The sequence below is a fragment of the Porites lutea genome, chromosome 14 (assembly GCF_958299795.1).
Source record: "Porites lutea chromosome 14, jaPorLute2.1, whole genome shotgun sequence".
Taxonomy (NCBI): domain Eukaryota; kingdom Metazoa; phylum Cnidaria; class Anthozoa; order Scleractinia; family Poritidae; genus Porites; species Porites lutea.
This window is the reverse complement of record NC_133214.1, coordinates 8,092,113-8,116,178: the sequence shown is the minus strand read 5'-3', so window position 1 is coordinate 8,116,178 and position 24,066 is coordinate 8,092,113. Positions and strand designations below refer to the sequence as shown.

Genomic DNA, 24,066 nt, shown 5'->3' with positions numbered 1-24,066 from the left:
TTTCTAAATGTCATTTACATAATATTATTGTCTTTCACCAAGGTTAGCTGCCTTTATACTTTTACTGTTTAGATAATTTACTTGGCCTTTCTTTAGGAAAAGAGCTGGAAAGACTACCATGATAATAGGCTCTGCAGTTTGGTTGCCTTCCATTATATACAGTAAAATCTCTTTAACACAGACACCAAAGGGACCGAACCAAGTCTCCGCCTTACAGAGGTGTCCGTATTATAGAGGTGGGAAATGTATGATTTTTGGCATTTCTGGGACCAAACGAACTGTCTGTAATAGAGAACTGTCCATAAGGCGAGATTAGACTAGCTGTAATCCATTACCAAGCAAAAAGATTGAAAACTTAAAGATGTTCATGAACTCGATGACAGAATAAGAAATTCACCTCAAACCAGAATAGGTTGCTTAAAATCCAGACTCTTTTTTCCTTGAAATTATCCAGAACAAACTACTCATGGCCGAACAAGCAACTATTTTCAATACTGCATTGTCTGCAACCTTTGTTTACTAAAATAGCTTCTCACCTTCATGCTAATAAATTTAAGCAATTGTTAAAATTGACCAGTCAGAAGCCAGCCTGCAAAATTCTACAGGCTGGCTTCTGATTGGTCAATTTTAACAAAAGTTAAGCCCATGCACCCGGCTATCAGGTGGGGAGTACTGCGGGCGCATCGAGACACCCAAGGCTGGAGACTGAGCCTAGGGATTATTTTACCCTGTGTGAAAATGTGTCATAGATCACAGGCTACTCGCGGAAATTTTCAGTGTCATAATGGTGTTGGCTTATCACTCTATGCTCAAGAAACCACAACAGCTCAGCTGCAAAGCTGAAGATTGATACTTTCAAGAGGTTAGGGAAAGGGGTTTTGTGGGAAATTGCTTTGTACACACAAATTGTTTGTAAGTCAGTCGCAGTAAAGTTTTACAACAGACTCTAAAATTGTGCAAGATTCTTAGCCATAATACTTACAGTTTTGAGGGCATCTTGCACTTCAGGAATCACGCAGCATGCAACCAGAATGGCATAATGTGCAACTCAATTCCCATCTTACAAGAGGGTGGTAACTGAAAGTATTACTTTTGAGAGGTTCATGTACTGTGCATGATCTCCTGTCTTTGCCAAAGCTTTTGAACCAGCTTCAGGAATTGAAGACCCTGGAAAAGAAAGATGTTGTCAAATACCTTTGTGCTCTGCAGGTTGACTATGAGCTCAGACTCCTGGAAAAACCATGTTATTGATCTTGTTTTAAGATTAATAGAACCATTATAGGAATTCTAAAAAAGCAACAGACTATTCCACTAGACTCCCTCTTAAAATAATATCTACATTATTATATTGTACATGTGTCAAGCCCTCAATAACCCCTATCATATTTACATGTATGGCATCTGTGCTTTGGGCTCTGAGCATTTATAAATGATAAAACTTTATTTAAAAATAGGATAATTTGATTGCTTCAAACATGATCTCTTTAATGCCTGATTTACTTTACAGTTACAAGTATGGATTTAAGGAACACTTGCTGTACCACTTTTCATAAACTTGAAAGTCTATTTTTCCCGTAGTTTCTTTTCTTTAAATTATTTATTAAAGAGACAATTATTGTCTTTGTAATAAAAAAATATGGTGGGCGGATGTTGCTAGTAATTCTGCACCTGCTGAAAATATCAAACACACATTTTACTCAGATTTCTGATGTGCACTCAAACTTCCTACCCTATCTTCTCTCAATGATGCAGATTACTTGTTTGTTTGTTTGTTTATTTTTACAAAATGGCTATCAGAAGACAACTGCTAGGGTAGTGCCACTATGTACTTAACCGGGCAGGTAGCATTGTACCCCCCTCCCCCTGGACCTGGCTGCAGAAACAACAACATGAGATGGCAATCGATAAAATCAATTGCTAATTGACTGATTAAAATGAACATCAAGAAAAATTGGTAGAGGCAAAAGTTGCGACCAATCAACAAAAGAGATTTTTTAATTATCTTCATTGATTTTTGTCACAGCCATCTATTTTATCAGCACTGAAACTTTAAGGGAAACGTTAGAAAACGACAGCTTCACTAAAAAATTTATTGTTATTCAAGTAGTGAGGATAGTCCCCTACCAGTACTTAACATAATTTATATGTGGTTTCCGGAGTACACTTTGTCAGCAGAATCCCTGCTGCTTCAAATTATTGCCAGCAGCAAGCAGAACAAGTCTTTTTCAAACGCAAACACGCCCAGTTTTCAATGTAAACAAAAATACATAACTTTTACTGAGGGTTGCTAGTTTTTGGGGTTACAGTGTGACTAATGTACCCGGGGCCACCTACATGTATAACAACAACAGTGAACTTACACAACAAGAAGGAAGTGGAAAGAAAAGAGCAAACCTTGTGTGACAAGCATGACAATTATTTTGTTTGAAAAAACTTTCAGCTAAACTAAACAGTGTTCTCTTTATCAGGCGGTAACCGGGAAAATTTTCTGCCTGAAGAAACACTTTTCACCGCCTGCACCGGCCTAAAGGTTATTTACTAAAATTAACGCAGTACTTTTAAAAAATACACAAGTTGTGATGAGATCCAATTCTCACATGCCACAAGGAAATGAATGAATATATGGAAAAGTACTAAAGTATAGACAGTTTTTCTTTTTATGGGCCATGCAATTTGGGAAGACAACATTGAAGACAAAAAAAAAAATATTGGAATCGGTCGTTTTAAATTGTTGTGTAAAGGTAAAAATGTCCGATTTGCATAAAGTAGGTCTTAAAATAAGGGAATAATGTTTCAGAGAACTTGGCTCCTAAATTTGCCAGCAAGGGCGGGCCATGTCCTGCACTCCACTACCCCTCTTCCCCCAGGAAAGTGCACCGCTGGGGCATATTTTTTGCCTTACCGACTATGAATAGTCCCTTACCTGCTGAGCTAAAATTTAGGGAGAACACTGTTTAAGAGCTGTTGTCTGTAAATAATGAGAATCCGGCGCCAGATAAAAAAATTCGTATTTTTTTTATTCCACTGAAAGAAACTCTTTTGGTAAACTATCCTCAAAAACAAGATTCATTCAAAAGTTCCAGCAAAGTTCTTTTTTTGTGAAAAATAGGACAGTTTAAAATCAGCCTCAACCTGGTGGAAGGTCTGATGGAAATTATGCAAATTAGGGCATTTTCAAAAATTTAATGCTCATACGAAAAAGCGAAAGCTAATCTACATGTATAGTTCACCTTTACAGAGTTTGTTGCATATTTCTCAAAGTTTCTTTCACGCTATATTTTATCTTGATTTAGGCTTTCTATTTCTTACAATTCTTTCTGTTTGTTGTACTAAAAGCTTTTTTTGGCCCGCCAAAAGCGAGCACGTTAGACAAAAATGTGTACGTGTGATTTGACGGGTTTCTCCATTTTACCTACCTTTGCTCGCTGTTTCCTACTGGTTGATTCACAATTTTTCACTCAGAAATTGCAACACTTCATTCGAATTTGGACTGTAGCAGCCCTCAACAAGATAATAAGTTTGAATACACTTACTCAGTGTTCTCCTTATCAGGCGGTAACTGGTAAAATTTGCCACCTGAAGCAACACTTCTTACCGCCTGCAACCGCTTCAAAGTTTAATAAAATTAAATGAGTAGTTTTAAAAAATATGCAAGTTGTGATCTGATCTGATGAAGGAAATGAATGAAAAAAAGTACTAAAGTATACACAGCTTTTCTTAATTTTACGGGCCACACATTTTCGAAAGAAAACATTGAAGACAGAGTAAAAACGTTTTAAATTGTTATCTACAGATAACAATGGCCAATTTGCGTAAAATAGGTCTTAAAATGAATCAAGTTTCAAAGACCTTAGCTCCTCCTAGGGCGGGGCCATGTCCCTCACTCCACTTCCCCCCCTCCCTCCATCAGGAAAGTGCACCTCTGGGGCATAGTTTTACCTTGCCAGCCATGAATGGTCCCTTACATGCTGAGCTAAAATTTAGGGAGAACACTGCTTACTGAGACAAACATTAGAAAGTTAATTTACTCGTAATCTCTCGTAACCAATAATTATAGTAAACAAAGACTGCCACTGGCAGTACGAAACTGTCAGATCCAAATATGCTGTGGTGGCCTGAGACACTAGAGAATCCCATAGCTCAAAGTCCTCTAATTTTCAGTAAAGACCACTTACAGTACCTGTAATACCACTACAGTACCAGCATAAGTAACAACATTCCTTATGCAAAGAACATGCATCTGACCTGAAATATTATAATTACGAATGACTGGAACACAAAGCACATGTTGCGTGACAAAGGAAATACATGTATGAGACGTGGGAAATTCCACGATTTGTTGGGCAGACCATTTCTGAGGCAGCCGAAGTGGTGGGATGAGGGGTTGATTGATTTTGAAAAAAATGTATACTTTGTATATCCTGGAAATGCATATAGGTAAGAAAAGAATTCTGCATATTTAGTCCACTGTCCAAAAAAATTCACACATGTTCAGTGGACTAAAAAACAAGGTAAAATGTGATCCATTCCTTATTTCTTCCATTTGGAATCATTTATTTATAATATTTTTACATTTTAAATTTCTTTCATATCACTACTTCAACAGTTTTTGTTTTCATATACTTTCAATGTTCACTTTTTTCTTAATTATTTAAATTTCCACATGTTATTATAGTATCATATAAGACATTATTCTTTATTTCAAATTGTAACATCTTAGCTTGACCTTATCATTGTATGTAAGACCCTGATTGTGAAGATGGAAAGACATGCCTTCCGAAATATTAATTGGTAAAAGAAGTATATTCCCAACTGTAAAATCAGCCTTGCTTCTTTTGTTTAAATTTGAGAAAAGATGAAACTGAACCCAGACGAGTGCACATAATCTTTACCTGCTATTCTTACTGAGAGGAGTAACTGCTTTATTACAAAGAAAATTGTCATAAACACAACTTTATTTCATACCCAGAATGTTAGAAATTACATTTCTGAAATCTATATGTTGCAAATTATCTGGGATGCATGCCCCAGACTGCTCGATTGAAAGGGAACTTGCGAACCCCCCTTTGACCACCCCCTATGTAACAAAAACTGAACTGTAGTAAGCCATTGTTCCCTGGAAAAATTAACGCACTCTTGAGCTCTTTGTCTTATCATCTTAAATAATTAATTTCGCATGTTTCAAAAAATCTTTGATACACCCATGGAAAGCTTTTTTTGATGCTGTGGACGCCGAGTGGTCATGATTATGAGGCCAGGAAAAGCCCTCTGTTTCTGTTCATTGTTTCAGTTATAGGACTCAAACACAAAAGATGGGTAAAATCCTAACCATAATGTAAAAAGCACAGCTTGTATTTGGCCGTCTCTTTTAGGATCTTTAGGAGTTATTCATCCAAACAAGTGTATCGCATTTCAATCCGTGATAATTGTCACGCAGCATTATGTCGCTGGTTGCACACCAAAGTTTTTTTTATAACTAATCGTATGAATGTGTTGTGGTTACAATGATATTGACAATCCCTTTACATTTTTGGTTTGCAAACAAGTAAGCACTTCTCTCTTGAATTTAGTGAAGACGTGATTAGATCATAAATCAGAGCTTATCTGCTTAGGGTAACTGCCCACTGGTGTGAATATCATTATTTTTTGTCCAGTTTCAGTGACTACTAAAATTTTTCCAAAAGTAATCTGCAAACGTTTGGTGACAAGCTGAAAGAAAAAGTAAGGTAATTTTAATTCAATGATTGCTTGCAAGAAAAGCAAAAACATCGAGCACTCATAACTATAGTACCGGTAATGGCCGTTTGAAGTTTCTTTTTCGTGAATTACCCTGTATTGGAACTTTTTGCTGGCTTACTAGATATTTTTACGTTAAAGAACAATACTTGTTTCTCAGATAGTTATTACTACTACACTATCTGATTTTTTGGATGGTTTGGAAGCAGAAAAGCAGAATGTGGGAATCAACAGGACTGACCGTCAGCAGCACAGGAGCCGAAAATTTTCAACACCAGTTTGTTTACATAAGTTTGTCACGCATTATCTAGAATTTATCAGAATACTTCACCAGGACACCAAAACTGCATGTATTAAAGATGGACTGCTTTGTAAAATGTTCGTTAGGTGAAATCTATCAATTTTAATGAGCAAAAAGTGGTTGTACTAACAAGAGCAAGGTTCTTTAAGGGGAAAAAGTGTTACTATCGATGTCAGCTGAATGAATTAAGAATGGAAAAATCGTAAAAGTGTGCTTGATACATTTTCGTCTAGTGCGCTTGCTTTTGGCGGGCCAAAAAAAAGCTTTTAGTATGACAAACAGAAAGAATTGTTCTTTCAAAAGAACCCTTTCAAGCCATTAACTATATATACCCTTGAGCTATAACCTTCTGAAATATGGTAAAATTCATGGTGTCATCAAAGTATGAAACATCACTTTCTTTGCATGGGTGTAAGAAATAGAAAGAAAGCCTAAATCAAGATAAAATATCTATAGCTTGAAAGTAACGTTGAGAAATGTGCAACAAACCATTGTAAAGGTGAACTAGAGATTAGCTTTCGTTTTTTTGTACTGGTGTACGAGCATTTTGAAAATGCCCTACACGTAATTTGCACAATTTCCATCGGGCCTTCGACCAGGTTGAGGCCAATTTCAAACTTTCCTATTTTTTGCAAAAAGGAGCTTCGCTGGAACTTTTGAATATTGTTTTTGAAAATAGTTTACCAAAAGGGTTTTTTTAGTGGAATAAAAAAATTTTAAATTTTTCAATCTGGCACCAGACTCTCGATAATTACAGCCAACGGCTCTTAAACACAGCTTTTAGTGAAAGACCAGAAAAAACTATGTTAAGTGAGGATCATGACAAAACACACAAGTAATAGCCCTGTATTGTTTTGCACACACAAGTGTTTAGTCATCCTCTTATTTCTGCAGTCCTCCTGTTGTGTAAACTCACTAATGTACATGTTGACCAGTTGGATAACACGAAAATATCAATACTTCTAAGATTGTACCACGTGTAAGGTCAAATTATGGCAAACACACATTTTAAGTTTGCCATAACCAAAATTTGGGAAGAGATTCCTACTAAGATAAAAACACTTAAATGCACAGTAGCTACTGTAAGTTCAAAAATGAATACAAGCAAATACTAGTTAATTCTCAAAGGTAACAAGGTTATATGACTGTTTCACATACAGTGTAAAATAACTACTGACATAATCATCCATAGTTGCCATGGCACCAATGTTTCTGTTTTTTTTTTTCAATTAGCTTGCGCTACAATCTCCAGAAAACGATGTGTCTTTGGAACGAGGTCGAAAGGATTTAAAGTGGTGGACATAACTGGAGTCTTGTCTTCGTCTCATTTAGGTCTGGCCAACATTTAAGTGCTTTCATGCACTTCTCTTCACTGAGTATCCCTTTTCACTACCTCCAAATGCAGGAAACACATTTTTGATAGGTTTCATGTTTTATCAGTGTTTATTGGGGGTAGTAAAAAATGCGATGAGACAAGAGTACTTTCATTCCCATTTCTTACTTGACCTTCACAAGGCCCGGCTACCTGGCTAGTAAAATTACTTCTGCACACAAAACCTAGCGCGTTGGCATGTGTTTATGTGAAGTTTTCGACCCTTAAAAAAGAATCAACCTGAAGAAACTGACAAAATGTGTAGAAAAAGGAACCTTGTAAGTTTCTTCTTCTTTTTGCTATCGTTTACGAAGTTGTTTGAGCAGATGAAACTTAAGTTGTCTTCATAGCGTTTGTGTCAGAGTAAGCACAAAAATGTAGAACAATCGACGTTTAAACTTTGCAACCCAAATGTTTAAGCTTATAAGCTCACATAAAAACAACACAGACATAACTTGCAAGGAGGTGTCTTGATACCCGGCAGCCAGGCACTGTTTTCAAAAAACTACATACCCGGAAGTCAGAAATTTTGACCAATTTTCTCGGAATAGCTTGTTTAATTCCTTTAAGAACATAATATATTTGTTTAGGAATCTCAAGCGATTGTAAATATTGCCTTGAATTAAAAGTAAAAGCGACTGTCGAGCTTGGGCATAGAGATAAATCTCAATGTTTTCGACAGTCGCTACTTTTAACCCAAGGCAATATTTACAATCGCTTGAGATTTCTAAACAAATATCTTGTGTTCTAAGAGGAATTAAATGAGCTATTTCGAGAAAATTGGTAAAAATTTCTTTGTGCCGGGTATCTAGATTTTTGAAAACAGTTCCCGGCTGACGGGTATCTAGACACGATGAATCTAAACGTGCTGGCGAAGAAGCTAAAAGTTTGGCTGAATAATAAGCTACACAAAAGTTTACACTGCACTATTGTTATAAAATTCTACCGTATTTTCCTAACTGAGTCAGTATTAACTTTCTTTGTTTTTAAGTACCAAAACCAGTTTGAATTTCCAAAGGGTTGTTAAGCGAAGTCCCCGTTTAAAATTCCGGAAATTGTCTCTGCGAACTCGAACGCAAACAAACAAACGCTTATCTTTCATTTCATAAACTCTCGAAGAGGACGTCCTTCTTCTCAAGCAAGAATTTCTTCTAGGCTTTTTGCACGTGAGAAGTTCAGACTATATTCGATGTGATCACGGAACGAAGTGACCGAATCCCGCAAACCTAAACTGCTTACTAAGCAAAATAATTAACTTGCTAGGAATTCTCTATAAACGAAATGCATTACAGCCATATTCACTATGATTTCGTCTTACCTACATAATAGAACGCTTGGTGCGAAGATTGAATTAGCCCATGCGGATCGCCAGAGTAATAAAACAGCCAGAAGTTTCCAAAATTACGTACCAACGAAGGGCCTTAATGCAGCCACGGCGGCCATTTTCTCCCGATGCCTGCCTAGCCTCGCTCCCAAGTTTTTCACAGGGGACTCCACACGGGGGTGAATGCGGTAGGTAGTTCATGTATGGGGACATATATTGTACCGACGTTACCTACTTATGATTACCACAGTGTTCTTTTGACGAGTAATGTGTTTCTCTGATCCATTTTTGCGAAAACAAAAGAAACCTTTTTGTACAAATTACATGGCCTTTTGCCGTCACCTAATCTTAGTACTGTAGCCTTAAGGAGAAAGCGCGCTTTTAACGTGCCTCTTTGTAGAACAAATCGACTAATGAATAGTTTTATCATGCATAACGCGGCTATTTTCTAATGGTTTTATTGTAAATTCGCGGCTATTTTCTTAAATTTCATGACGTAGTATTTTGTTCCTTTGTTTTATTTATTTACTGTTATTTATTTATAATAGTTAGTCTTAGTATTCAATGTATTGTACAGTCCGTAATCCAGCCCTTGGGCTGCAATGGATTTTTAATAAAGCTATCTATCTATCTCTACTTTAAAGTAGCCGGTAAGTTGAATTGAAAACTACTTGCAAATAAAACCAACCTTCGGTTTGACCGTACACAGCTCATATAGCTGAATGGCGTTCACGACGACAAAGACCTGATGAAGTAAAAAACAGACACACGATTTCTCCTCAGATCACTGTTCCGTTAACAACCAAACACTCTTGCCTGACTAGCCCGCGCTTACTGACAGCTCAACCGTACATTACTTCGACTTGCTCATTTCCTTTAATGGCTAAATTTTTCCTTGAGAGCATTTTTTATCGTGGGTTCGTGCATCCACAAAAAAATGAGGAGGAGGAGCAGCAGCAGCAGCAGCAGCTGTAGCAGCAGGAAGGATGGGCAAGTAAAACATTGTCTTCCGTTCTAAAAAGAGCTAGTTTGCCTTCGCCTTCAAGAGATGTGTACGATTTACGCGCCAAGAATCATTGAACCGGGACTAGGAAGGGAACTAGGACAATCACAGCGGCAGTAAGTAGAACTAGCATAATTACGTTACGGCTCAGTGATTGTAAGTCAGACAGGCGAGTTTGACTTTATTCATTAGACACCATGAATTAACCAATGAGAACGTTTCTTATTCTCTAATTAACCAATCGTAAACGAAGACGTTATATTTATCGACCTTAAAGCAACTAGAAAACCTAACCAACTAAAAATAGCACATGACCTTATCTTAATGAGATTCCTGCGCATTTCATTCATGAGATAAAGCCAAAAGTTATGATGTCATCGGCGTTAATTTATGACACTCAAAAAGTTGATTAAATCCACAAAAAGGCCTAAAACATCTCTCTTATACTGCTATTGTTTTTGTCCAAACCCTCGCTGTTTTTTGCTGCTGTTCTGGCCACACTCCAGTTCTTGCAGCCTGCGTTGTCCCGTTTTTTTTTTGTTTTTTTTTGACAGTGCTCCTTTAAGTTTAATCTTCGGCCCTCCGTTTGCTCGCGCATCCTTAAACTTAGTGATGTGCGGTCATTTTTTAACGCTGGAATTAATAAGCACATCTTTTATCTTTGCAAATTTACGCGGGCGCGTGAGAAAGCTCTGCAAGGCGGAGTGAATATATCAATGAAACGGCACACCCTAATTCTCGGCATTCGCTAATACGTTAAGGGCGATGCATATTACGAGAAGTGGTCGTTATGAAAGAGTTGACTTTATAAACTTTTTTTTATCAAATTCATTTAAACTTGCGTAAATTGTTTAAAACTTTACTAATAAATATGAAAACATTTCTTGAATCTGATTGGCTGAGAGCAATGCAGTTTTAGTGCAAAAAACAGAGAAACGTAATGCAAAAAGAAGGAGAAAAATGCAAAGATCTTATTAGAGTAGACTAGACTTTTCTAGTTCAATTTGGAATTTATTTGCTCGACTGTTATTTGCAAAAAGCTCAAATTGCATTCGCCATACGGGCTCAAGCAGTTTTGATACTTTTGAAAAACACGCCCGCGCAAATAAGGCTGCACTCATTATGTATACTACAGTGGGGGGCAGGGAATTTTTTTGGGGGGGTCTTAAAATCTTTTTGCGAAAAGTGGGGGATGGTAAAAATTTATGAAGGCAGGAAGAGGGGATGCCAATTTTTTCAGATGCCACTGAAATTAAAGATTAATAAGTCCCTTTTTTTCTAGTTCAATAAAGGATGCTTTTATTATAAATGCACTTAACTGCAATGTCCTTTACTTTGTTCAGTAACCAGCTCTATCTACATTGCCATAACCACATTTACTTTTATCCTGCTTTTATTAATAACGTCACGGATTGTTTTCATTCTCATTCTCATCATCATCATCATCATTGTCATCATTATGATTATCATCATCACCATCATTATCATGTAAATGATCAGCAATATTTTGGTTTGTTGGCTCTGTAGTTACGCTGCAATCAGAATGATAGATACACCTGACTACTGGTCGAGCATGGTTCTGGTTCTATCATTCAAATAATAACAATTGCTAGTCTTGAATCTAGCTGCCCCGTGGCCCCGCGCCGGTATGCAATTTCCCAGTGATGCACAGCTAGCTTTAATCTCTTACAACTTTCTTTAATTCACTGTTTTTTTTTAAATATGCTTTATTAACCACATAAATTACAAAAAATACAGGGGAGAAAGCAAATAATAATAATAATAAAATAAAATAACTAACTTACGACTCAACTAACTAACAAAACAAATTGTGACAATGACTGATATCTAATGGGTAAAAAAAATATGAGTTGTAACAACAGTTTCTCCAAATCACCAAGTTAACAATAACAATATATCACATCTAAGTCTCACTTAAACCAAGCAATTATGACAAATAGGAATTACAATTAAGCATGCAAATGTACACTTTACACCAGGAAATAATAAAATCTTTGAACCTTTGATTACCTTTTGTTTTGTTTTTAGTTTTCTATTTGATAAAAACAATAAATCTCTGCACCATTTCATCATCTTTCCCATAACGTACTTTCCTCATCAAGACTGGTTGGTGGGGGCATGGGTGGGGGGTGACATTTTTTTTTTTGGTCAAGACAGATGTGGGGATGAGGGATGTCAAAAACGTATGTATGATGTGGGGGTTATGAAAAAAATTGGCCCCTTTAAAAATTATCCTCTGCGCTCCCCGCCCCCCCCCCCCCCACCCCCCTGCAGTATGAATGCAGCCTAAATTCGTAACTGAACTCGAAGTTGTAGGATTACATGTAGCTAAATGTTAAATTCATTTAAACTTTTTGTAATTTCACTTGAGCTCTCCTGGGGCGAGCACAGCCAAATCCCTGGTTTACGTGTCACATCAATGGGGGCCATTTTGTTTCAGGCCGAAGCATCCAAGCTGCCTTCCACAAGATTTAACACGGGCGTAAAGCGAGATCCCGTGGTTCCCGAAACGAACTTGAGTACAGATACTCACAGTAAACTCTATTAAAGTCTTAACAAATTCAAAGAATTAGCTTTTATAGATAGCCTTTATTTTTAAAACTATAACGGGTTTTTAAAGCTACATGAACTTGTGAGTCGTTCGAATTTAGCTAACTAATGTAAATAGGAGTTTTAAAATTTACAAACAACAAGTAAGACCAAGAAAGGATAAAGGGGACAGAGAAGGCATCCCCCATACACACCCGATTCCATAGGTAATTCGTCTCGAGTTATTTTTAGAATCGGGATAAAGTTACCTCGCGCGCTGCGTGGATGTTTCGTGTAGGTTTCGCATGACTAAACGCCGTGCAAAACATGTGGGGCGAAAGGGCAATGAAAGCGTAAAGAAATCGAGAGCATTCCTGAATATTGAAGCGAAATGAGTCGGCGCTCACCTAGGAAAAGGGAATCGCTGGACTCTTTGACAACCCGTGAAATCAGTTTAACTCGAAGTTGTCGTAACCTCAGTTCTTTAATAAAATGAGAAATTTCGCTGGTCTATTGAAACCGGTCGTTTGTATAATAAAGCAAGTAGGACGCCAAGTGTTATTTTTGTTGAATAATAAAAGACTAATAAAAGAATAAATATCAACCAGAAATTGCTCTCTTCAAACTGTAAATTATAAATGATCCTGAGAGAATATTCAGTGTGTTAAGGATTTCCCTGCCGGTACTGTTAGCTCTATACAAGAGAAGAATGGCGATTCTTTTTTAATTTCCGTTTCGCTGATACAGCTTTAGCAGAAATCTCTCTGCAGACTTTTTCGTCGACAAAACGAAAATCAATATCGCTCTCCGCGTCTTCCCCCATTTTGTTCTGCGTCAATTCGTGAAGGACGCGTGACTCTGAGCGTGGGTCATCCACGCGGAACACATTCGCGCTATGTGATTGGCTGTTGTCTAATCCCCCTTGGGATCTGTGGTCTTAAAAATAACTCAAGACGAATTACCTATGGAATAGGGTGTGTATGGGGGATGCCTCCTCTGTTTTCTGGATTCTGACAAATAACTAATAGCGGCTACCCTAGACGTCAAATCCCCTCACCCATTGTCATTGTCCATTACCCAGCAACAATGGTTCAAAGCCAAGAGTCCGCTGAAACTAGACCTAGATCCAATTTTCCTGAGTCAAGAATTGGTTTTTCTAGGCAAAATCAGCTAAGCTAAACACCGACGAACCGTTTTTACTGCTAGCACAGAATATTTTGGTGCCACAACTCAACCACTCGACCACATACCTGACGAGTTCTGCCTGTCAAATGTCAACACCATGAAATCACCCCATCACACACTTTTGCGGAACTGATACGACTATCCACAACCACGGATAATCTTCGCACGTTTAACACAAGAGAAATATCATCAAACAACTCGGTAAAACTCAGCCTATTGGCAGATAAACAGGATAAACACCGCTTGACTTTTCTCTTACACTCTTCCCTGATGTACGGTCACACGGTCGGCAGACCAGCTTAGACCCTGTTTTCACACCAGAAAAAAAACGACATAAATCTTGGTCCGGGTCAAAGTTCGTCTGCAATTTTGCTATCACCTAATTCATTCGACTCCTAAAAGCCTGTTCCCGAGGCCAAAGACTTAGTGGTCACCTTAGAAAAGCGAACAATATCGTACGTATTTATCAGCCTGGATCAGGGTGATTGATTCGTTTATGAAACGAGATTACGATACGATATTGGACGATCCAGACTCTGCGAATCGTGTTAGCCTTGTCCCCAGTCTCAGAGCTTTACATGATGCTCTCCGGGAAACTTTAATTTTCCCATGGTGACCAATGACGAAGTGTAAACTGCTAAACGACACCGAAACCAGCTTTACGCGCGCACTGATTACAAATAACTGTCACTTCAGTGTTAGACAGGGACGAAAAAAAAAAAAGAGGAAGGAAGGAGGGAGAAAGAAATGCGGGAAATTCTGTCTATTCAGCCACTTTTACACAAATCCCTAACCACAAAACAAGCAAAAAAATGACGAAGGCAAACAGTAATGTAAACAAGCTAAGACAGGGGAAGTTGAGAGAAATTACAAAATGTTTGCTAACCCGGTTTTCACAAATCCAAGTAGATACCTAGTTCATTCAACTGAAATGTATGCACACAGTAATTTTCAAGGAGTTATAATAACTCCTGTAGTGGGGCTAATAGGCCATTTGCACTAAGAGGTCATGTGACATCATTTTTATGAAAATGAAAGTTATATGATTTTACCTTCAAAAAACGATTAGTGGGTCATACCTTAAACAAAATAATAGTGATTTAGTTTTTCAAACCCGCACCATTTTATTAAAATGAGTCAGTTCATAGCTGGTCACGTGACCAAAATGTGATTTTTAAAACTATGAATTACCTCTTCATGAACAGAAATTTTGCACTTAAACTTCAAGGAAATTGTTGAAAAGATGCTGTGGTAACGTTTTCAGCCCATCTGAACGTAACTATCTAACGTTTAACAAGATACAAGCAAAATGTAGTTTTGGTCGCCATGTTGGAGGGCAAGAGTATGCCCTCCAACATGGCGGCTAATACAAATTATACTACTTTGTTGAAACATCAAAGTGCCATAAAATATCTCCCTTAAATGCGTTTCCTCTCAAATTTCGGGTGGAAGATAATTTTCATGCGCTCCGTCAATTTTTGGCATCAGAAAGATTCCAACTCATTGTTTAAAGGAAGCACGGATCACGTGACCTCTTAGTGCAAGTGGCCTATTTAACTCCTTACAGTGGAGTTATTTTTTGGGGAGTTATTTTAACTCCAAAAAGGAGTTTAAAGATCTCTTTTTCAGGAGTAAAAGTGACCCCAGATATTGAGGAGTTAAAATAACCCCCATAAAGGAGTTATCCTGTACCTAACATTTTTACTCCACTTTCGGAGTTAAATTAACTCCAAAAAGAGTAAAAACGACCCATGTAAGGAGTAAAAATAACCCCATTTCGGAGTTATTTTAACTCCAGACTGGTAGTAAAAAGAACTCTTTTTCAGGAGTAAAAATGACCCCAAATTCGGAGTTAAATTAGGAGTTAAAGTAACCCCCAAAAAGGGGTTATCCTGTACCTTAAATTTTTACTCCATTTTTGGAGTTATAATAACTCCCTAAAACTTACGGTGCACCGCTTTCTATCCCTGTGCGTTGCTTACATCTGATTAAGGTGGCCCGAACCTATTTATATGCGCGTTGGTTATATTTTTGAATCGCGTTTCCGGCAGGAAAGATTTAACCGATTTCTATGATTTTTGGCACTTTTACAAAAGAATGGTCGAACTTTGAGAAAATGTTCATTATTTATCTTCTTGTGGGTATAAAAAGGTTTGAGATATCGGTATATGTTTAAAACCGCATTTTTACAAGAAAATGTCAATAATTTAGAAACCCTAGTAGGTTTTTCTCTAACTTCTTCAGCAAATAAGCCTCAGAGCTCTATAGTTTTATATCTGCAAGTTTGACGTCAATCGTGACCGTAGAACTCGCTGCACAAAAAACTGGTCAAATTTAACGTTAAAATGCAACGCTAACACCACATTATATTTGTGAAAGTTGACACACAAATAGAGGAAAACTACTGAAGGACTATCTCCTAAGTGAAAGGGTATTCTTGCCGAAAGCTTCAGAAACCTACGGCAAAGAACAATTTTATGCTGAATGCGGGGCAAGATTAAAGAACATCTATTTATCAAAGTTACTGTGTATTTGCCCTTCTCTTTTCTAAAAAGTCTTAATAAAGCAAGATGTAGCATCTACGGAAATCTCCTACCAGTTTTTAGCACCGAAGGTGCCCGAAAGAGAGGAGAAATAAAGCCACCAACTACAGTACTTCAACCGATCCATTTTCAGCTACAACGAAAACCCTTGTATTTAGGTAATTTATTCAAGCTTGTTTGATTTGCCATCTCATTCGCACGGGCGAGTTTGCCATTGGGAATATTATTTTCTTCATCTTTATCCTCAAGAGGCGAAGCGAACTTCCCGTGCGAATGTGATCTCAAGTCTAAAAAGCTTGAATAAATTACCAAGTACAAGGGCTTTCGGGGCAGCTGAAAATGGACGGTTAGAAGTACAGGAGTTGGTAGCTATATTTCTCCTCAAAACGGAAACCTGCGACGCTAAAAACGCTTGAGAGTTTTTCTTGTATGCTATATTTTGCCTTGTTAAGATAGGTTAAGTTCAAATTGCTGTATTTTCGAAATGAAACATGCTTCGAGGCCGAAACTTGTACAAAGATTTATTTTCTATTTATCTTAGTGTAAATACGAATTCCTAAAACCTCGCTTTTTTGACTTTGCAATCTGATGATGTCACTGTGAAAACTATATCAATTTCCAAAATTGCCACTGGATTTGGTACCCTCTGTAAAGGATATTTGTGTAAAAATGTTGTTGTACTATATTATTATGCGAAAGATATTTTTTTTGCGATGAATGAGAAAAAAATCTTTTCATTCATCTCAATACGGTGTCTAATAATCTCAAGGTAGAACTCGTACTCGTTGTCGATGCTAACATCCTCTATTAACAATAGAGGCGACACCTTACACTATTGACTACACGAATATTGTCACCTGAAAAAGAACCAGTTACACTCAAATTAAACACCACACTTTCATTACTGCATTTCAGTTAGCACATGTTCTGTTGATACTAGCGAGGCAAAAACGATGGCGACGGCTACAAAAACGTCACTTAAAATGAATTCGCGCTGTCTCAAACTTTTTATCGCTCTTATTCCATCTCGTTTACTTCGTCAAATGTTGGCAAATGTTTTTGGAGTTGAATTCTAAAGGACTGTATCAAAGTTCAGGAAAAAAAAAAGTTGTTGTCTTTGTGTTCCCGTCCTCGACAAAACGTGAATTTAGGCACTTTCGCGTTGTAGTCGTTCAACGACGGCAAAGAAATGTACAGAAAAGCATGATGCACGTGCAAAGTTGTTGTTTTGCTAATCTAAACCTATTGATTTTTTGCCGTTCTTGTTGCCATCGCCGTCGTAGTTGCTTATTAAGCTCCCTACTGACATTTGGTCGGCAGTTAGACTCAAAAGAATCGAAAATGATATTGAATGTTCTACTTACATGTTGGAAAGTAATAAATCAGGGGCACCCATCGAGAATATGGTTCAAAACCACCTAAACATAGCATTGTTGAACGTATTTTAGTCTTTAAACGGTAGATATAGGCATATTTTTATCCCCTAAAAATTTTTCATGTGTTCGGATTTCCCAGCTGAAAGTCTAGTGATACTAAAATTATAGGGATCAAAACTTAGGTCAACTTACCTTTTCGAAAATTTCAGCCGCAAAAAGGCTTCCGAAAATTCTAGGTGGCCTTTTTAGGGTAAAAATCCGTTAAAAATGGGCAATTATACCATTTTTTAGATGTTCGAAAATCCTAGGGGAGGCAGGCAAGCAAGAAATTTTACAACAGATGTTCCGAAAATTCTAGATCTCAAATCTCAAATCGTCTTCCGAAAAGATATTTTCCGAAAATTGACGTTGGGTGCCCCTGATAAATACTATCAGTCTATAGAGAGAACTAGTGGGAACGTTGTTTAGAAAATGATCAAATGGTTATCAACTCTGGTTTTCCTACAGTAAATTGAAGGAAATGATAGAAATTCAGATTGTTTATCCATATATTCAATACTACGGCGGTGTACTATCTTTCCACCGGAGGAAACACGATACTTTTCTTGCTGTTTATTGCAGTTAAATAACAGTTATTTGGGTAACTATATATTTATAGAAAACAACAACACAAAAAACGGAAAAAAAAGGTACTGAGTAGGACTCGAACCCGGCACCTTCGGGTCGACACCTCTCTCCTCTGCAGAGTCTCCCGCTGGGTTTCCAAACAGAAAGTAGCAAAAATCGAAAAATAGAAAGCGCGCGAGAAACGATTGGAAGAGGGAAAAGGCGGGAGCCTCTCTTCTCTGTTTTCCCTTCCCATCGTGCCCCGCGCGCTCCCTTTTTCTTTCTCCCCAGCCTCTCTACAACACAAAAAGTCCTATGTAGAGGAGAGAGCCTCCACACCACAGAGGCTGATTACGTAACCTTGGGGAAAAGACTTTAGTTTAATGCCTTTTCCATGAAACTTCTGCTGGCAAACGCCGTTTAAAAACGATCGAGCCGCATTTACCGAGCTATTAACAGTAAAAAAAAAAGAACAATGTAAACTCATATTCCATGGCAATGAATGAATGAAAGAACATAATTATGCTTTACAAAACGCCGATTTATACAAGTCCTCGTCTGCAAAGTAGGACGCAAAACATATTTAACAATTAATGAATGAGGCTGAGTATCTTATGAAGAATTATGGAGGTCGAGGAGGGTGTTAGTCGTCGCCGGGCTGTAGGCCGAGGCAGATAACACCCTCCGAGATCTCCATACATGATACGAAAGCCGAATTCAATAACTGTTTTATTATTCATTCAAAATAGTTCCTAGTTTAAGAACATAGCTAAAACATGCTTACGTGCATCGATGTTACGTTCATCTTCGATAGTGTACGTTTAGGTTTGTCCAGCTCCGCAAATATTCTCCAAATAGGAGATGTCGCCCTCCGAGTTGTCTTCTTGCTGTTTTTGTTAGCTATTATTTCGCCTAGTTCCAGCTGTAGTTCTTACTCTTGAAACGAGTGAAGTGTCCGCCATTTTTGCTTTCAAAACCAAAATACCTCAACCTCGTCCCCAGGTCTTCTCGGTTAACGGTGCATTAACCTGTAGCGGGCTGCATTTTTGACGTCATTTCCTCGTCAAACACAAAATTCTTCCAAATTTGGTCATCAGTAACTGGTTATGGTAAATTATGCGTGTGCTTTTAGCCAATCAGAATTGGGAAAATATTTTGAATGAATAATAAGTTTTGTTATCTCGATTTCCGCTTAGTGTTATTTTGAGGCTAATGGTCAAAATCACATCCATTGTCGGCTCATATAGGTGCTTAAGAGTAGCAAGCTGGAAGGCTCCGTGTTGCGGAGTCGAAGAGCAAATGCTCATCTGATCTCATCTTCTCGTCAAGTTTAACGCATGGACGAGTCAAAGGCTCTTGAATTGAAATCCAATCCCCAAGTTAACCATCGTACTCATCTGAAAGACTCCTTGGGCGCTTTCCATTTACGAAAAAAACCCGGAAATTTTGGTGGGAGCAAAAGTGGAATTTCCGATTGGTAAAAAGTTGTTCCATTTGGTCTTAAACCCCGGTAAGTCGCGGTGTGCCCGACCGTGGACCTGGAACTGGTACAAACTACGAGAAACGTAAATGGAACACGACATTCCGTTCGGAAATTCCTACCGGGAAAACGGGCCCACCTTTTTAGATTTTCCACTTTTTCTGGGAATTTTCCAGTGGGACGAGCCGACGAAACGTGTTCCATTTACCGCCGAACCAGAAATTCCGGAATTTTTGACTAAATGGAAAGCGCCCCTTGTGTCTTAAACCTGGTAAGACCTCTAACCGTGCTGTTGAAAATTTGCCACAAAGAAAACTCTGAGTCTGAGCAGCGAACGATGCACGCTCTCACCCACAGATCTTCCTCTTGTTTTTATTTGAGTTGTTCGGTGCGCAATGCATTCTAGTAAAATGTGGCGCAGTGCACTGTGGTTAAATGCAATGCATTCTGGCAAAAAGTGATGAATTCGGGAATTCGTCCCACCTTATATATTTCTCTTAAATCCTGATTATGTTGCTGCTCGCTCGCTTCGCTCACTCCACAGCAATAACTACGGGGAAGCCTGTATTTATTTTAAAAAACTCACAAATCTTGGATTTTGCCTCCTTTTGGACCCCCCTCCCCTCGGAATTCTCTTGCCCTCCGTGGCGGGAGAGGGAGGGGGGGGGGGGTTGGAGGGGTTCAACTGTGAACATTCAGCCGTCAGCCGTCAGAGTCGGGATCCCTCATTAGCCTGCGAATACAGCCGTTTCTCCTTATTCCTCACCGCTAGGGTCGTTACGCCAGGAGGAACGTCTGCGACTCAGGGACGGAAATTCCATACTGATGACGTAAAATCTGTCCGGAATCCGGTCAGGGGCTCTGATTTGTCGACGGAGTAGTTACATTGTTTTACCTATTGTTTACGAAAGGAAGACAAAAGACAAAAGGCCAAAAAGGTCGAATGTAAACGGGGTCGTAAACGTGATGAATCTACTACAAAATTTTCCGGGAATATATTCTTCTTTAAAAAAAGCATCTGAGTTTTGATGAAGCTCGTTCGCAGTAGAACACAAAACTTTACCATAATCGACCATAAAACCAAACAAATTTACATTTGGAACCACATGAATACCGGATTTGTTACGTAAACGTTGATTTACGTCATCAGTATGGAATTTCTGTCGCTGAGGCGCAGACGTTCCTCCCGGGGAAACGTCCCTAGCAGCGAGGAGCAAGGACAAACGGCTGTATTCGCAGGCTAGATCCCTCATATGACTCGGCTCTACTTTTTAGCCATCCACAATCATCACCGCAAATACATTTTCTAAAACTGTTTCTCAGAATGTTAACCGGACTTGACACGTCTTAATTTTTCGTGCCGATGATCGAATCCGTGTATATGTATATATATCTAGCCGGATTTATAAAAAACCCCACCAGCGGGCTTCTAAAGGCCACACACTTTAAACTGACTCAACTAAAGTAAATATTGCCAAGAAACTCAGCTCTTACCCATGGTTCTCTTAAGATGACTCTCTTCTTGGTTCCTGATTAGCAAAAGAAACATTCAAGTCCATCAAAAAGACACTCTGGAGTTGGCCATACACTCTAGCTGCTTGAAGGCTCTGGATGACAGAGGGTGCTTGAGACTTAACCAAGTTCTAAGCAAAGAATTCAAGGTTAATTTAACTCCCTGACTTCCCCCCCCCCCCAGCCTAGCACGTGCTTGAGGGGTATGCTTTCATTGGCCAATGGGCCTCACACATTAAAAGAATTTGACATGACAAACTAGAGGCAGACATGACCAGTCCAATGACCCTCCCAGAGCAAGACTAAGGACAGTACCACGCTTTTGCAGCACCCTCCCCCCCCAGGGATTGACATGGAGGCCCCTTCCCAACCCATGGCGAGTTAGCTCAGGGACTGAGCTTGACAATGAGACCAACCAGGACAGCAAGGCCCCTATGTTTTTCCTCACCACAGTGACCAGAAACCCGGCTATCGCCAGGTTCCTGTGCGAATATTCTGGTCCGTTTTGAGGTATGTTTTCAAAAATTCGCCTAGATGTATATATATATATAAAAAGATTTGGCCATCCACATTAGCGATTGAAGGGAAGTGTATGTAGAACAAAGGTCGAGACAACGTGCGTAAAACAAACTGGCATGAACAAACTTGATAAATTCAATTAACATTATTACAACAGTTTATTTTTGTTTTTCTTTCGCGTCCCATTATTTTCCCGTATTTCTAGTTATGACTTTATGTATTCTAGAAAAATAAAACTCCTACTATATAGTTCCATCCTCCCTCAAGGTCACTTGCAGAATAGAATGAAAAGAAAAAAAGGAGAATGGAGAAGCTATCTTTGAGTCATTTGCCGTCAGATATGAACCCAGGCATTGCCGGTTTGTCGCCTTCTTTGATTTTGTGGGGTCTTAGCTTTCGTAACAAAGAAAAATAAGCAGGGTCTCTGTTTTCGAAACTACGAAAACTAAGACCCCTAAATTTTCCGCAGAATTTGACATAAACCTCCTTGGAAAGGATCACACAGAAGATAAATTGACAGATTAGACCTACTTCGGTTTTAATTTGACTTCATACTTCGAAGAATTTGATTTTAGGAGTCTTTCGTAATCTCGAAAACTAAGACAGGTCTTAGGTCTTAGTTTTCGAGGCTCTTAGCTTTCGTAACATACGTTTCCCATCTTGTTATATAATCAAGCAAGCGTCGCCTCTTATAGTTAAGTTAACGGTGAAGTTGATTCTTTGGGAAGTCGTAAACACGGCATATATATCTTTAAGCCAGTTCTATGTGGGTAAGACAAGCAGCACTGTTAATCAGGCTAAATTCTTCATTTGCTTTTATTCCCAACCACGATTTCCGCAGGTTCGCTGTCTTATGTTATCACCTAGTTCCTTTCAGGTGGTTCTGTCACTTGGCATAATTACTTCTTTTCCATGCCTTCCTGATGTTTTAGAACTAGCTGCAAAGTTGACAAATGTACGATGTTGTAGGAGCTCAAGGTGCGGCCATCTTCCAACTGCATGCCGGCAAAAAGGACATGTTGTTGGTCAGGAGGAATTCCCTCTTCATCTTGGATTTTAGTCTTTACATATTCAATAGTACGTACATGTTCATTGTCAATAGGTATATTAAGTGTTTTTCCAGTTGGAGTCTTGACAAAAATGCGCATGAGACCACCACGAAGTCTCTTAATCATGTGCAGTGTTGATTCTCCCTGTATGTTGTAGTCGCTCAAAGTCCGTCCATCGTCCAATTGCTTTCCAGCAAAAATAAGACGTTGATCCTCTGGCGGAATTTGACACATGTTGTGAATTTTTCTCTTTAAAATCTCAATAGTGTCATTTGGTTTGACTTCTAAAGTAAATGTTCGTCCAGTAAGCATCTTTACAAAGATTTGCATACCACCATATAGACGGACGTGTCGGCGGTGCATTGACCTTGCTTGGAAATCCCCGTCCTTCCCGGTTCCCCTACTGTCCCCGGAGTACCCTTGATGTCCTTCCGTTAGTGCTGGTGTTTTTGCCTTGGGTCCTTCTGAAAGCGTTGGAAGGAAAAAAATTAACTTCACTTGTAAGTGTTTCCACCAACTAGGGAGAGTTCCGAAACTAGAACTCCCACGTTACAGCTGATTTTAGAAACTAGCATATGTGATATAAAACATTCATTCTCTCTTGACGGGGCTTTTGTAAAAGGTAATCGTTACCCTTTTCAGACAGATTCACGAACGAAATAAATCGGGAATTATGAGTATGACACAGTGTTATTTTTTTAAGAAGAGGCTATTAATGTGCTGGTAAACCTGTTTATTTTTCGTCGAGAAAAAGTACCCGACACTTAAATAACGTTAAATTATTATTACTGTTATCATTATTATTATTATTACTTTCGTGCGTTATCTTTCTGAGAATAATAACGAATTTGGGATCTCCACCGACGAAAAAAGAGAAGATACGCAAAAGGATCGTTTACCATGGCAACGTCACGTCTTAGATTTCCTCGAGATAAAAAGAAATGAAAAAAAAAAACAACAAAAACAACAACAACGGAAAACTGACTCTCGTTGCCAAAAGTAGAAGAAAAAAAACAGTATGTAATATATACGGGTACAGTATGTGGTTCTTGGTCCGCGACTTTTCGGAAAATGATAAAATATTTTGTCGAGAAAAAAAAATACGTTGAATAATGAAAGATATCGTGATTTACTGATTAGCATTCTTTCATATGACGACGTTTCGGCTTTCTTGCTGTGGGTGAAGACGCGAAATTAAAGTTTTTTGACAGGTAGGTTAATTTGTCTTTCTTGAAGTTTGGACTTTTGCGGCACTGTAAATTGCATGGTCATGTTTACTTAGCCTGCGAATAAATAAAACGCAACGGGAAGAAGTGCCTTTTTGCAGAACAGGTTTTCAGATCAACCTATTTCTGCTGTTGGAAGCATATTGCAGCAGACTTTGAGTTTTTGTTTTATCGACTCTTGATAAATATCACCAAATTTCGCTTATGGTCCTTGGTCCGCGACCTATGACCTTGGTTGAAAAAAACTTCCCAAAATAAAAAGCGACGGCCTTTGTTTTCAAAGA

The 24,066-nt window shown here is 38.5% G+C and overlaps 1 protein-coding gene across 1 annotated transcript; it reads right to left on the bottom strand.

Annotated features, from left to right (window-relative positions):
• Positions 1–22,406: 22,406 nt before the first annotated feature.
• On the bottom strand, positions 22,407–22,963 carry LOC140925074 (polyubiquitin-like). Its single transcript, XM_073375027.1, has one exon. The coding sequence runs from the start codon at positions 22,917–22,919 to the stop codon at positions 22,407–22,409; it is 513 nt and encodes a 170-aa protein (XP_073231128.1). The 5' UTR covers positions 22,920–22,963.
• Positions 22,964–24,066: the final 1,103 nt, after the last annotated feature.